General features: G+C 41.3%; 1 protein-coding gene across 8 annotated transcripts in view; it reads left to right on the forward strand.

Annotated features, from left to right (window-relative positions):
• Mapkap1 (MAPK associated protein 1) overlaps positions 1-13,446 on the forward strand; it is a 234,542-nt gene that overhangs the window by 97,455 nt on the left and 123,641 nt on the right. For all 8 annotated transcript variants that reach the window (XM_057755381.1, XM_057755379.1, XM_057755385.1 and 5 more), the window contains one exon: positions 3,484-3,656. In XM_057755381.1, the coding sequence (XP_057611364.1) occupies positions 3,484-3,656 (173 nt within the window). The remainder of the gene's footprint in view (positions 1-3,483; positions 3,657-13,446) is intronic.

The following is a 13,446-nucleotide window of genomic DNA, read 5'->3' on the forward strand; positions in this document are numbered from 1 at the left end:
GTGCTCTAATTATGGCTTCATCTCCCCAGTCCTGTATTGGGGAGTGCATAAATTGCTGTGTGACATGATCTTTGTTTATTGCTAGTTGCTTTTTAATAGTTGGATGTTAGGCCTCTGGAATATTGCTTTCTTGATGTGTGATGAATACTTTTAATCCTTTGGTCACCTTATTTTTTATAAGTTAATTACTTTCTATTATGTTGATAGATTGTTTTATGTTTTAGATGATTTTCTCTAAATCTTGCCACACAGGGACTCTTAGTTGAGCTCACTGCCACCACCTGGAGCTTTTTCAAAAGAGCTTTCTCATTAAAATAAGATAATTTCAAGATTTGTACAAGGGTGGAATTAGAAGATTAAAATGATGAAGCGCTTCATTCATTTGCTAGGCATCTCTGTGTTTATTGTTATTTCATATGAAATAAACAGGGTTAACAGCTAACCTAGTAACTGTCCAGCAGTTTGGAGCAGAGAGGGTGGGGGTGGGGTCTCAGTCCCTGTCTGTCCTAGAGTAGCCCTTCAGATCTAGACCCTTCTTTGGGAGGCTGCTCAGGTGGAGCTTTTGTTAGGTTTATGAGGACAAAGGGAAAGAAAAGGTGAGCTTCTGAGAATGGGGGTTAGTGGCACTTGGACTGACTGACTAAGGGGCTAAAGGGGTTGATATTCAGAATAGTGACTCTGGTACATTGAGCAGGACACTGTAACCTCAGAAGCCTTAGTTTTCTCTGCTGGAATATAAGGGTATTGGTAGAATCTTCTCTTAGAATTAGGTTAAAAATTAAATGAAATAGAGCCAGAGCAATAAACAAATCTGATTTTACTAGAATAGTCAGTATTCTTTCTAGAGCTTGTGGCTATCACTTTGTACCCCATGTGATTGTGAAATCAAAATGGATCTGAAATCGAAAGCATCTAGCAAGCTGCTCTGCACATAGGAAGCACGCTGCAGTTTATGAAGCGTGCAGTTCATGTCGTCATCCCCAGTTGGTTTCCACATCTTGAGAAGTCAGCCCAGCGACCCCTCAGCTGTAGTTCTGCAGAAAGATAAGGGATACGTGAGGATAAAAAGTAGACTGGCAAGAGTAAAAAGGAAGAGCAGTAAAAGCAATAGACTGGATCTAATAAGGAAGGCAGGGTGTGTGTGTGTCTGTCTGTCTGTCTGTCTGTCTGTGTCAGGGGATTTGAGTGGTTTATAGGCTGTGTTTAGGATAGTTCAACTGTGGCTTTTTCCTGGTGGGAAAGCCAAGAATCCAGAATTTGTTTGGTCCATGAGACTGGTGTCTTAGCAGTGCTAGTCTGCTGCTTGAGCCTGGAGGATTCCTGGGGAGCTGCTTGTTTTCAGTCGACTTCAGAGTCTGCCCAGCAACAGAGGGATAGACTTGCCTGTAGGAATGAGATGTGTGTTCAGATATACATCCCAGGAGCATGTTCAGACCAAGGTAGCTAAACCATGATGGGCGGGCAGGTAAGGGTGTTGGCACTGGGTGATGATGGAGAGGTGTGTGGGTACCAGATCTATCAGACAGTACTTTGAGAGTTTGGACTTTATTCATTGTCATTCACTCACTAGAAAAATTCAAAGAAAGTTGTAATGTGGTTGGTTTTTAGTGTCAAGTCCCTCCCTCATACTGCAAATCAAAACCAGGATGTACTTATAGTAAGGAGCACTCTACTGGTGTGCATGTACTCAGGGAAGTGTGTGTATGTGTGTTTGTGCACACCATGGCTATTTAGTGACTTCTCTGTGGCTGTGACTTGCATTATGACAGATGGCATGGAGTGTCCTTTCATGTATTTATTGACCACTTGTATATTTTCTCCAGTGAAATGTCTGCTCAAATCCTTTGCCAGTATCTTAATTGGATTATTTTTTATATTGCCTTGTGAGAGTCCTCAGCTTGTTTGAGATGGTAGGCCCTTACCAAATAAATGGATTGCAGTTCTTCCTTCCCCTTCTGTGGTTCACCTTTTTATGTTCTTGACAGTATTCTTGGGGGAACACATTTTAAGATTTTTGATAAACTGATTGATTTTTTTTTTGTTGTTGTTGCTTATACTTTGTGTCATTTAAAGAAATTAGTACCTGATTCAAAGTCAAGAACACTTATTCTACTATAAGTTTTATATTTTTACCTCTTACGTTTGGATCTTTATATATGCCATGAGGTAGGATTGCAAATTCATCCTTTTGCATGTTTCTCTTTGGTCATCCTACTGCTGTTTGCTAAACAGACCATTCTTCTCCACTGAAGCTCAGTTTTGCAGTAGTTGTCCTAGAGCTTCCTAGGAAGACAGTAGAAAGAAAGAAGTAGCTGGTTTCATGCTGAGACCACTTGCTGCAATGAGGAGGCTGCTGTTGTAACCTGGGGTAGGAGACAATTGGGGCCAGTGAAGTGCACCAATATAAACTTAAATTGTCTGTGCTCTTTTCTCCTTGTGACATGTTTGTCAGCCAGTACGATTGTGAGCCAAGAAGACGGAGCTCTAGTCTCTGGTGAGGAAAGGGGATGACTCTAGGCCGTGTAGCACAGAGCTGGAGAGGAAGCTATAGTTGTGTGGGTTGGAAGTAAATGGAACAATTTTTTTTTTTTTGCAAGTAAAGAGGAAATAATAGTTTGGAAGTGTTAGTGGGGAAAGCACTACCTACATGGCCACCTGAGCTTGAGGATTTGGGGATCATGGAAAAGAAGACTGAAGAGCAGGATGTGGTAGAATGTGCTTGTAGCCAAAGCGTACGGCTCATGAGTTTGACGCCACTGTGGGCAGTAGGGCAACTTGGGAGGTACAGAGAGAATTAGGGAGAGGAAGAACACAGGGATAGAAGCAAAGCAGTCCTGTTCTAAGAGAATGGCAGAGGAGGCATGCCCTCTCCAGACAAGTTTTTGCTTGAGTCATAGAAGTAAAAGAATGTTTTAAAAGGCAGCTTTGATTTGTTGCTGACTAGTGCAAGTGCCCTAGAGAGCCAAAAGGAGCATGCAGAGAGAGGAGGGCTGAGTATGTGGGAAGAATCGAGAGTGCATAGAGTCATGTGGGTTGAGCAGTAAGTGAAGATCAAGGACCCTTGAATTTGTATGGCACTTAAGTAAGCAGGTGCACTGCCCAGTGGTGTTAGTATCCTATGTCTCAGGCACGTAGACAGGCTCTTGTCCCAGTGTGAGTGCCTCCTCTTCAGCCTCTTCAGGAGAGACATGACTATTACCAGGGAACCAGTGCCAGGCTCTGTTAGTGTCTTCTCCAAGGGCAGAGAGTTGATGACAAACCAGTCTGATCAAGTACCAGCTCTGCTCACACTAATACTTGTTCCTCTAGGAGAGTACATTCACCTTCCTGCATATAGACTTTGTCCACCCTAGAGTAGGTCTATGCAGAAAGGGTAGGAAATGGCTGTGCTGACCCAGACCAGCAGAGTTGTGCTAGGACCCACAGTGCCTGCAAGACCACAGCTGTGTGCTTTACTCTCTCATGCATGTGCTCCCTCCACAGGGTCATGTGGGTACAACTGCAACTAAGAAGATCGACGTCTACCTCCCCCTGCATTCGAGCCAGGACAGACTGCTACCAATGACCGTGGTGACAATGGCCAGCGCTAGGGTGCAAGACCTCATCGGGCTCATCTGTTGGCAGTATACGAGCGAAGGACGGGAGCCAAAGCTCAAGTAATCCTTTCTCTTCTTGCCCACTCTAGTTCCCAGTGGTCTCCTAGCCATCAAATCTGCACTCTTGGGCATATCAGTCTCTCTAGACACTAGCCAGAGAACCAGATTTTCACACTCTTGTAGCTCAGAGTTCTCCCCAGGTCTTGGGCCTCAGAGTCTGCTTAAAAATAAACTTGCAAGTTTCCAGATATGGACACAAGGAAATGAATTTATGTGGATGAGAGTAGCATGAAAGGTAATGAGGGTAGACCCGTGTCTGAGCACTTGCCATGAGCTGTCACTTAACAGGCCACTTCATTCCTGGCATCCTGTTTGTTCTTCCAGCCATGAAGGTGAGTATACTGATCTTCTCTGTCTGTGAAGGAGGGACTCAGGCTCAGGTACTTGTTGAAGGTCACTCCACAGGAGATGGCAATCAATCAGGGTATTGTGTGATCCTGCCTGCCTTGTGCAGAACCTTCTGAACCTCAGCTTTCTTCATCAGTGATGATTTGCCTTTTTCCCATCACTGAGCTCTATTTCTCATTTAGCAGTTAATATTAAAGATCCTTGCTTGAAGGTGGACCTTCCATGCCTGCACATTTAGCTGCTTTGACAGTTGCTTTAGCTGCATTGGCCCTGCTTCTGTCCTTTCTTGATAGGCATCCTCTTCTAGTTCACCGTCTTCCCAGGAGTAGGGTATGGGATACAGCAAAATACAGTGGGAAATTTCTTCTTCCTGCCCATGTTTCGCTGAGTTATCTAGTCAGCTTTAGTTTAGTTAGGGTTAGGGACATTAAATTTGAACATGAATTTTTTTTCTTCTAGCTCTTCTTTCATTGTTTTCTTCCTTTGTGAAGTGTAGTCCAGCCTCAAACTCAGGACCTTCCTGACGCAGCCTCCTAAGTGCTGGGATTATAGATGTGCACCACTATACCTAGTTGCTTTTAAGTTCTTTCTGATGTTGCCCTCCATTTTCCCAAGTAAATTTGGGCATAAAGATCATCTTCATTGCTTTGGTGTCAATAGAGAGCCATTCCAGCTAAGATACTCACTAGCTTAGACAAAGGGTTCAGCTGCTGTTCTTTGGAAGGTACTGAGATGTAGATCTTTCTCAGTATGAAGTAGAAATGAGGAACAAGAAAGGGAGCAATACTTGATTTAAAACCCTGGAGCTGCTGTCTAGTGTTGTCACTGAAGCTGACAGACGTGAGTCAGCTGGCCTAGGGTTATATGGCTACTGAGGAACAGACGGGAGCTGAATGAAACTCCATTTTATAGCAATAGAAACTAAACTCAGGCTAAATAGCTTCCTTAATCACACAGTAAGTGGCAGGATTGGTATTTTTAACCCAGTGGTCTCTACCAGTGCCCAGTTCTTCCCTATCACACTTACTGTAGCGGAACTGTGTGGCAGATCTGGAAGTACAGGAGAGACTAGCTTCGGCCGTGAGAGGCTTTGCCCAGGGTAAATGCCAAGACAAAACTGCACAATCCATAGAGAATGGCATGTAAGAGCAGAAGGTTTGAGAAGAGCCAGGTGTGTTTCAGAGTTAACATGGGGTTCAACTGCCTTGATCCTGGGACAGCAAAGGTGAAATATGAAGGAGCAGCAGGGAAGGTTATGTCAAAAAAGCTAAGAAGAGAGGCCCAGATATGTGGTTCTGCTCGACTCCCGTGCAGAGCAGAGTACTGACATATTTGTACTAGATGCCAGAGGCTGGAAGTTTAGTGTATTGTCTCGAGAATACAGGTCAACCCATAGCACTACTTCTTTGCTAGTTGATGACTTGTTACATTTTCCCTGTGTGAATTAGTGACATGATTATAATAAAAACTGGAATGTTCTTCAAAAGGTGAACCATTAAATACCATGCTGCATCTGTCCAGTGTAACACTGCTCAGAGATTTAAAAAAAAAAGGATCTAGCCATTGCTACAACTATATGAATAGGTCTGAGTCACTTTGGAAAGGTTGTAGGTTGTGTCTCATGTGATTTCATTATGTAACATATTAAAAGTGACACAAACACAGAGACAGAGAACACATAAATGGTTTCAGAGACAAAGACAGTATCTGGGAGGAAGATGTATGAAAAGACCTTCTCTGTTCTGTTCTGTTCCCAGTGAAGGTTACACACACATGCACACACACACACACACGCTGGCAGAAACTAAGTAAGATTTGTTACTAGTGTTGTGCCAGTGTCAGTTTCCTTGGTCTGGATTATAATGACACGAGCTGTCACCTCCAGAGAAGACTGCCTAAAGGACTCCCATGTGAACAGTTTTTCCCTGTTGTGACTTTATAATCATTTAAAATGTAAGCTTTAAGAATAGTACTTTTAAAAAAGCACAACAGCAACAAAAACCTACTTTCTGCATGCCATGCAATAGTTAAATGTTAAGTGATGCCAGCATACCCTGTTGCCATGCTGGAAGGTATCATGATTATAGGAGAAATACAACTGCAAGATTGCAGAGAGACGGTACCAGTCCCCATACAGGACGCATGGGTGTACTCACAACCCAGCCAGTGCTTCACAGGTGTTGAGGGACACAACTGTAAACCCAGCTTCCTGATCACCCACCACATTCCTTGATAGAGACCATGTGACACACTATAGACATCTCTTCACTTAAGACAGTTGCCTCTTAGAGCTTTTGGTCTTTATACTTTGAAAATTTTCTATTCTTAAAAACTATAGAAGGGGCCGGGTGGTGGTGGCACACACTTTTAATCCCAGCACTCAGTAGGTAGAAGCAGGAACTCTGTGAGTTCAAGGCCAACCTGGTCTATAGAACGTGTTCCAGGATAACCAAGGCTACCCAAAGAAACTCTGTTTCAACAAAACAAAAACCAAACAAACAAGCTATAGAAGACCTCAAAAAAATTCATTTATGTATCAGTATTTTCTGTAGTATAACTCTTAACTTGGACAAACGTTTAAAACATTTCTCAATTTTAAAATCACTTATAAATATATTTATTAGATGTTGGCATGCATTTTTATTTTTCACTAAATGTTCTTCTTGAAGAATCTTAGGTGAAATTGTTATTAGATGTGTGTGTGTGCGTGCGTGCGCGCGCACACACACACACACACATACACACTTCTACTTATGCCCAAGTGAATATACGAGACAGAAAACAACTTTCAGTGTCATTTCTTAGGAGCTGTCCACCTTGTCATTTTGAAATTGTCTCTCATTCACCTGGAATTCATCTATTACTCTAGGCTGATTGGCCAATAAGCCCCAGGAGCCTTGTCTGGATCTATCTAGAACTAGGATTTCATGTGTGTGCTGCTGTAGCCAGCTTTTTCCTGGGTGCAAGAGGGTAGACAGAAGGATCCCAGGGTCTTGCTGGCTAGTCAGCCTAGCCAGTTCAGTGCAAGGTCTCATTGAGTAAAGATTTGTAGAGAAAGACACCAGATGTTGACCTTGTCCTTCACAGGTCGCATACATGTCACATATAGCACATACACACCCATAAATAAATGCCACTAAAAGCAGAAAAATATCTGCAGCTTTCTAAGCTGTTTTATTAAAGCTGTTAATTATACAGAACACTAGACCTAAAAACCCTCCATTTTTTTTAGCTTCTTCCTTCCTTCATCATCCCTCCCGTCACTGGTTCAATAGTACAGAACAATACACTGAATTATTCACATAGATGCAACACGCTCAAATAGGAGAACTTTAAAATGTCTCAGTTTGTCTCACCACAAGTTAAAAGAAGAGAAAAGAAAAACCTTTTAAATTCAAAATTGTAAAATCCATGGTCTAGACTGCCATTCCTGAACACCTTTTCCTGCCATACATATTTAGAGAATTGAAATTGTAAAATATACATAATGAAAATTTTTTCATTTTTATAAATGTATATATATTTCATTTGGTAATCTAGAATGATTTAGCTTCCTTATTTTTTCATAATTGTGAAAAGAGGCTTTTACTTTTTTTTTTTTTAAAAAAATATTTATTTATTTATTATGTATACAATATTCTGTCTGTGTGTATGTCTGCAGGCCAGAAGAGGGCACCAGACCTCATTACAGATGGTTGGAAGCCACCATGTGGTTGCCGGGAATTGAACTCAGGACCTTTGGAAGAGCAGGCAATGCTCTTAACCACTGAGCCATCTCTCCAGCCCAGCTTTTACTTTTTTTAAAAGAAAAGATGACAAACTAAAAGATTTTTTAAAAAGAAACTTGAAAGGAAGGTTCAAATAGGTGATCAGCTTAGGTTATGTGCAGGAAGGTTCAAATAGGTGATCAGCTTAGGTTATGTGCAGCGTGGGACCCTACTAGGGTTCAAATAGGTGATCAGCTTAGGTTATGTGTTCAAATAGGTGATCAGCTTAGGTTATGTGTAGCATGGGATCCTACTAGGGTTACCTCATGTTACTTTGTCAACTTCTGTAATTAGTATGGCTTTCAATGGTGCGTTTCTCCAGGTACCCATCACATGGACAGCTCAGAACTCCCCCCATCAGTGCATTTGGAATTGCCAAGTTAAGCCTGCCTTTGAGGTTTTTGCAGGCTGTCTTTGACAACAGATTCCTTAGTCCTGTTTGGTGTAAGCCAGTATGAGTCTGCAAAGTAAATCTCTGAAATCCCTGCCTGTCAGGCAGTGTGGGAAGGATTTTCTTTTCAGCCTGTTAGTGTTGATGCACTGGAATAGATCCTTATTTGGTCTTTCCCCAGTGGGCTGGTCTGTGGAAGAGCACTTCATTCACTGGGGCCAAATTGCTAGGTGCATGTAAGAGCTTTTCTCCAATTTTGGTTTGATTGTTAAGAAAACTGTTTCTACAAGAATATTGTTCAACTAGCTGCTCCTGTGCTGTGAAAACTGCAGCAGCTGACCAGCCCCAGGGAAGGAATGGAGGATTCTTGGCATCCTTGATTCTTTCTTGTGTTTGTTAATTTGTAAGATCGGATCGTGGTATTTAGCTTGGTTTTCTGGTTATTTGATATACTGATTCTGAGAAAAAACAGTGGGAAGACACTGAATGAAACAGCTTCAGTCTTCCTACATGGCTGGATTGAGCAATTTAGACTGCATTTTTCATATTTATGGAATTTTTGTTCAGAAAATATGGCTTATAAAGTTTTGTTTAGATTTGGGCAGGTTACTATAATTTCTTTGTACATAGTTTGTGATTCTCAAAGGGGAAAATCCCTCTGGCTTGTAGATCTCAGTATATACTTACTACAGCAACACATTTGATCATTTACTGATGCCTTGGTCTAAGGTCTACAACAGAATAGCATTACTCTGTTTTCCCTCTCTCAAGTTTCCACTGAAGAGTATCTCTTCTTTCTGATATTTTGGCCTTCACATAGAAAGCTATTGTACATGTTTGCATGCAGGTTTGTATTCATGGGAGTTTTCATGTCATTTGACTAAGTACTTGGAGCACAGTTCCTGGGTTGAGTGGTAAGGTAAGCCTGTGTTGTAAGACCATCAGCTGTCTTTCAGAAGGCTTCTGGCATTTGGTATTTCCACCAGTGAATGGTGAGAATTTTGTTGTTTTACCTTCTCCCAGCATTCAGTACAGTTGACATTTGGACATTATTCTTATAGGTGTGCAGTGGTCAGGTTGTGTGCTGACTTGCAATCCTCTAATGGATGATTTATATTTTATACCTGTTGCTGTTTGGCTGTTTGAGTGAGCTGTTAGGATTTTTTGTTCATTTTAAAATTAAGTTGTTTTCCTATTGTTGAGCTTTAAGAATTCTTTGTATTTTTAGATATAATTCCTTTGTCGGATGCTTTGCGAAGACTTTCCTCCCAGTGTGTGTTTGTAGCATCTCCTACAGAGCAGGGGTTTTCAATGTTAGTGGACATCAGATTACCCGTTCTTTCTTTCACAGATCTGCTGGTAGTAGTCTTTCCATTTTTTTTTTAAATTTTTATGCTTGGGTGTGTGTATGTGCATGTGTATATGTGTTGTGAAGTATATGTCACAACATTCATGTAGATGTCAGAGGACAACCACATGGATCAAATGCAGGTCCTCAGGTTTGGTGAGCACCTTTACTTGCCAAGCCATCTTTCTGGTCCTGGAGTTGTATCTAAAAGGTTCTCATATCCAGGTCACCTAAATTTTCCTTCTACACTTCCTTATAGAAGTTGTATGATTGTGTGCTTTTTGTTTAGATTGATAAACCTGGATTAGGATGCCTCAGTGGTAGAGCGCTTCCCTAACATGTACAAGGAGTAGGGTCATGGGTTCTATCCTCAGTGCTACAAGAAGGTGACAGAGAAAAGAATATGCCTTGGATTCAACCTGGAAGGGTGGTTTGGGTTTGGATGCTTGGTTTATATGTTGATAGCTTGTTGCTCCAGCAGTTTTTGAAATGACCATTCTTCTCCATTAAACTGCCTTTTCCCTGTGCTGAAGATCAGCTAACTATTTCTGACCTGTAAGGTCTGCTAAAACATTCCTTAATTTATCTTTCTCCATTAGAGCCAAGAATGGAGCAGTATCTTTTGAATAACATCTTTTTGTGCAAGAAAAAGAAAACTCAGTGACGTTCACCCTGTCAGAAGCCTGAGATATATACCTGCTCTTCACACATAGCTACATTTACTCTACTTTTTAGATAATTGAGGGATTTTCACCGGTAATTTTTACTATTCCCATTTTTTATGCATAGACGTTGGTCATATATCATGACTCTTATGTACACTAGAACACCTCCCTTCCTTTTTCGGTGGTCCCTTAGACACTCATCATTTTTCTAGTCTCTTATCTACTGTGATGTTTATCAGGCTTCTGATAGGTGAGCTCCTAAAAGCCTGAAGAGCCTGCTGTAGTCCTGGAGCAGTGCACCTTTGGAGATCGCTGCCATGCCCAGCAGTGGGAGTGTCGGGCTGCAACCACAGTGTTCAGAAGTAAAAAGTCAGCTGAAATCACGGGGCATGTTCGTCAGTTCAAATTTTCTGGTAGTTGCATTTTTAAAATTAGCAAAAGATAACCTTAAATTTTATAATAATTTTGTTGTATCCAAAGTAGTATCATTTCAGGATGCAGGGGTGGGAATATAGAGGTGTGACTCAGTTGGGAGCTTGTTTGCCTAACATACAGGGAGCTCTGAGTTCCATCTCTAGCACTTCATAAAATGAGGCATGATGGCAAATGCCTGTGATCCCAGCCCTTGGGAGGTAGAAATGGGAGGATCAAGAGTTCAGAGTCATTCTTGATGGCTTAGGGAGCTGCAGACTAGTGTAAGCTACATGAGACCCTGTCTTTAAAAAAAAATAAAAAATCTGTCAACATCATAAAAACTTTTATACACAAAATACACACTTCTAGATCTTGTTGTGGTTGTGAATCTTTAATATCTGATGTTTATTTGCAGTTTTAAAGTAGACTTCACTCAGACATGCCATTTGAGAAATACATGGTAGCCACTTGCAACTTATAAAAGGACAGTGCCAAATATACCAGGCTGTGGTCTAGCCAAGTGGTGCAGACCACCATCCTAAGGTCGATTTGCTTCACTCCACTCCGTGTTAGCCATCTTCAGCCCTTGAGGAGAGTTGCTGGTTTTATATAGTCAAGAGTTTATTTCATTAAGCATTAAACATCATCATTTTTCATAGATGCTTAGAAACATATTAACATCTTTGTCTGTTCTCTTTATCAGAGTGTAGTATAGCAGTTAAAAGTATAGAGTACAGAGCTGTAAACTTGGTTTAAATCTGATGTTACTGGAGCAGGGTGTTTTAGAATGTGCTACATAGATTCCAAGCAGTATAGTGTTCTTGTGTGTAAAATGTGGTACATACTATAACAGACTGTTGTAAAAAAAAAAAAAAAAAAAAAAAAAGATGAGAAAATCCATGGTAAACATGTTTCTGTTGCTATTACATCCCATTACTATAGCCAGCTACACCTACAGATTTCTAGCAGTCATTCAACACAACAGTATGATTTAACACTCTCTTATTGCAAGTGATTGTATCATGGCATGATACTTTGGTATCTCATGAATGAGTCACAGTATTTAGGCAGATTGGACTTTTCTTGATGTTTCCAGCTAGCTTTGCTATTGGGTGTCCTTGGTACATTCTTTATCTGTCTCTTCTCACACTGAGTGCACATTTCCATCTACTCTCCTCCCCTTTCTAGGTCACCACTTCCACTTTATGTCGGTAGAGTCGTCCTTAAGAACCATTTGCCTAAATATATTATTAGCTTAAGTAGCCCTTCCCCTTTGCACTTCTGTGCATGTTAAAGCTTCCCATTTTTAACTGGCAACAATATCTTATGTGTTCCTACTTTACTCTAGTCAGATACGCCTTTCTGCCTTCTCTTTTGGATATCCTGCCTAATCTCCAGAGCCCCGTGCATCACCTGTGCATCTTTACTCCTCACTTTTGGCAGCCACTGACATTCCTTCAGCAAATATTTTTAGAGTTCGTGGCCCTAGATGTTAAGGAAGGATAAAATGAAGAACAAGAGAAATGCTATCACTTTACTCAAACATTTACAGTGTGTTGGGTAGAAGAAATTATCAAGTGTAGTAGCACTTGGTGTCTGGCTCATTTCCCGTATCATTTGTATTCATCCAGCATTTCAGCCATTCTGCTGCTGTACAAGTGCTAAATGCAATGGACATTGTCTCTCTTTCATTAATTCAGTAGTCTCATAAAGGAAGTAGACAAATAACTTAAAAAGATGTCTCAGGTAATGAACCTGAGTCTTTGAAAGAAGAACACCATTTATGACTACCTAGCCTGAAGTCAGAGAAATTCCCTGGGAATGGGCAACAGAAGCCCTTAGGTTGAGAGAGGCCCTGGAGATGGAATAGTGTGGCAGCAGACCTAAAGCAGAAAGAAGCAGTGGGCTAGTGGAAGAGATGGGAATGTTCACAGCTGGACAGGTGGTTCAAGCCTACCTTGCAAGGGAGGCCTTCTCCAGGTGTCTGATAGGGCAAGCCTCTGCCTGTCACAGATTGTTTTGGTTTTGGTTTTGGTTTTTTGTTTGTTTTGGATTTTGGAGACAGCCCTGGCTGTCCTGGAACTAGTTCTTCTAGACCAGGCTGACGACGAGTTCACAGAGATCCGCCTGCCTCTGCCTCCTGAGTGCTTGAATCAAAGCTGTGCACAACCCCCCCGCCCCCAACTTCTGTCACAGATTTTTACTCACCAGAAACTACCAGGAAGGTCTCAACCTCGGTATGTCTTCTTTCATTTATTGTTTTTATTTTAGTTTTATAAGGTTATTGTTTGAAACTATAATATAATGGCTTCATTTCCCTCTTCCCTTTTCTTCTTTGTTTTGTTTTTCAAGACAGTAGCTCTGACTTTCCTGGAACTCACACTGTAGACCGGGCTAGCCTCCAACTCAGGGAGATCCACCTGCTTGTGCCTCCTGAGTGCTGGGATTAAAGGTGTGCACCACCACTGCCCGGCCCCTTTACTCCTCGGGTTCAATGTGTTCGAACTGATATTGAGGTCTTTAATCTAGTTGGACTTGAGTTTTGTGCATGGATCTATTTTGATTCTTCTACAGATTGACATCCAGTTATGCCAGCACCATTTGTTGAAGATTCTCTCTTTTTTCCATTGTATACTTTTAGCTCCTTTATCGAAAATCAGGTGTTCATAGGTTTGTGGGTTAAAGTCTGGGTCTTCTATTCGATTCCATTGGTCGACTTCTCTGTTTTTATGCCAATACCAAGCTGTTTTCAATACTGTAGCTCTGTAATAGAGTTTGAAGTCAGGGATGGTAATGCCTCCAGACGATCCTTTATTGTATGAGATTGTTTTTCCATATAAAGTTGATTATTGTCTTC

Source organism: Chionomys nivalis, chromosome 22, assembly GCF_950005125.1.
Source record: "Chionomys nivalis chromosome 22, mChiNiv1.1, whole genome shotgun sequence".
NCBI lineage: Eukaryota > Metazoa > Chordata > Mammalia > Rodentia > Cricetidae > Chionomys > Chionomys nivalis.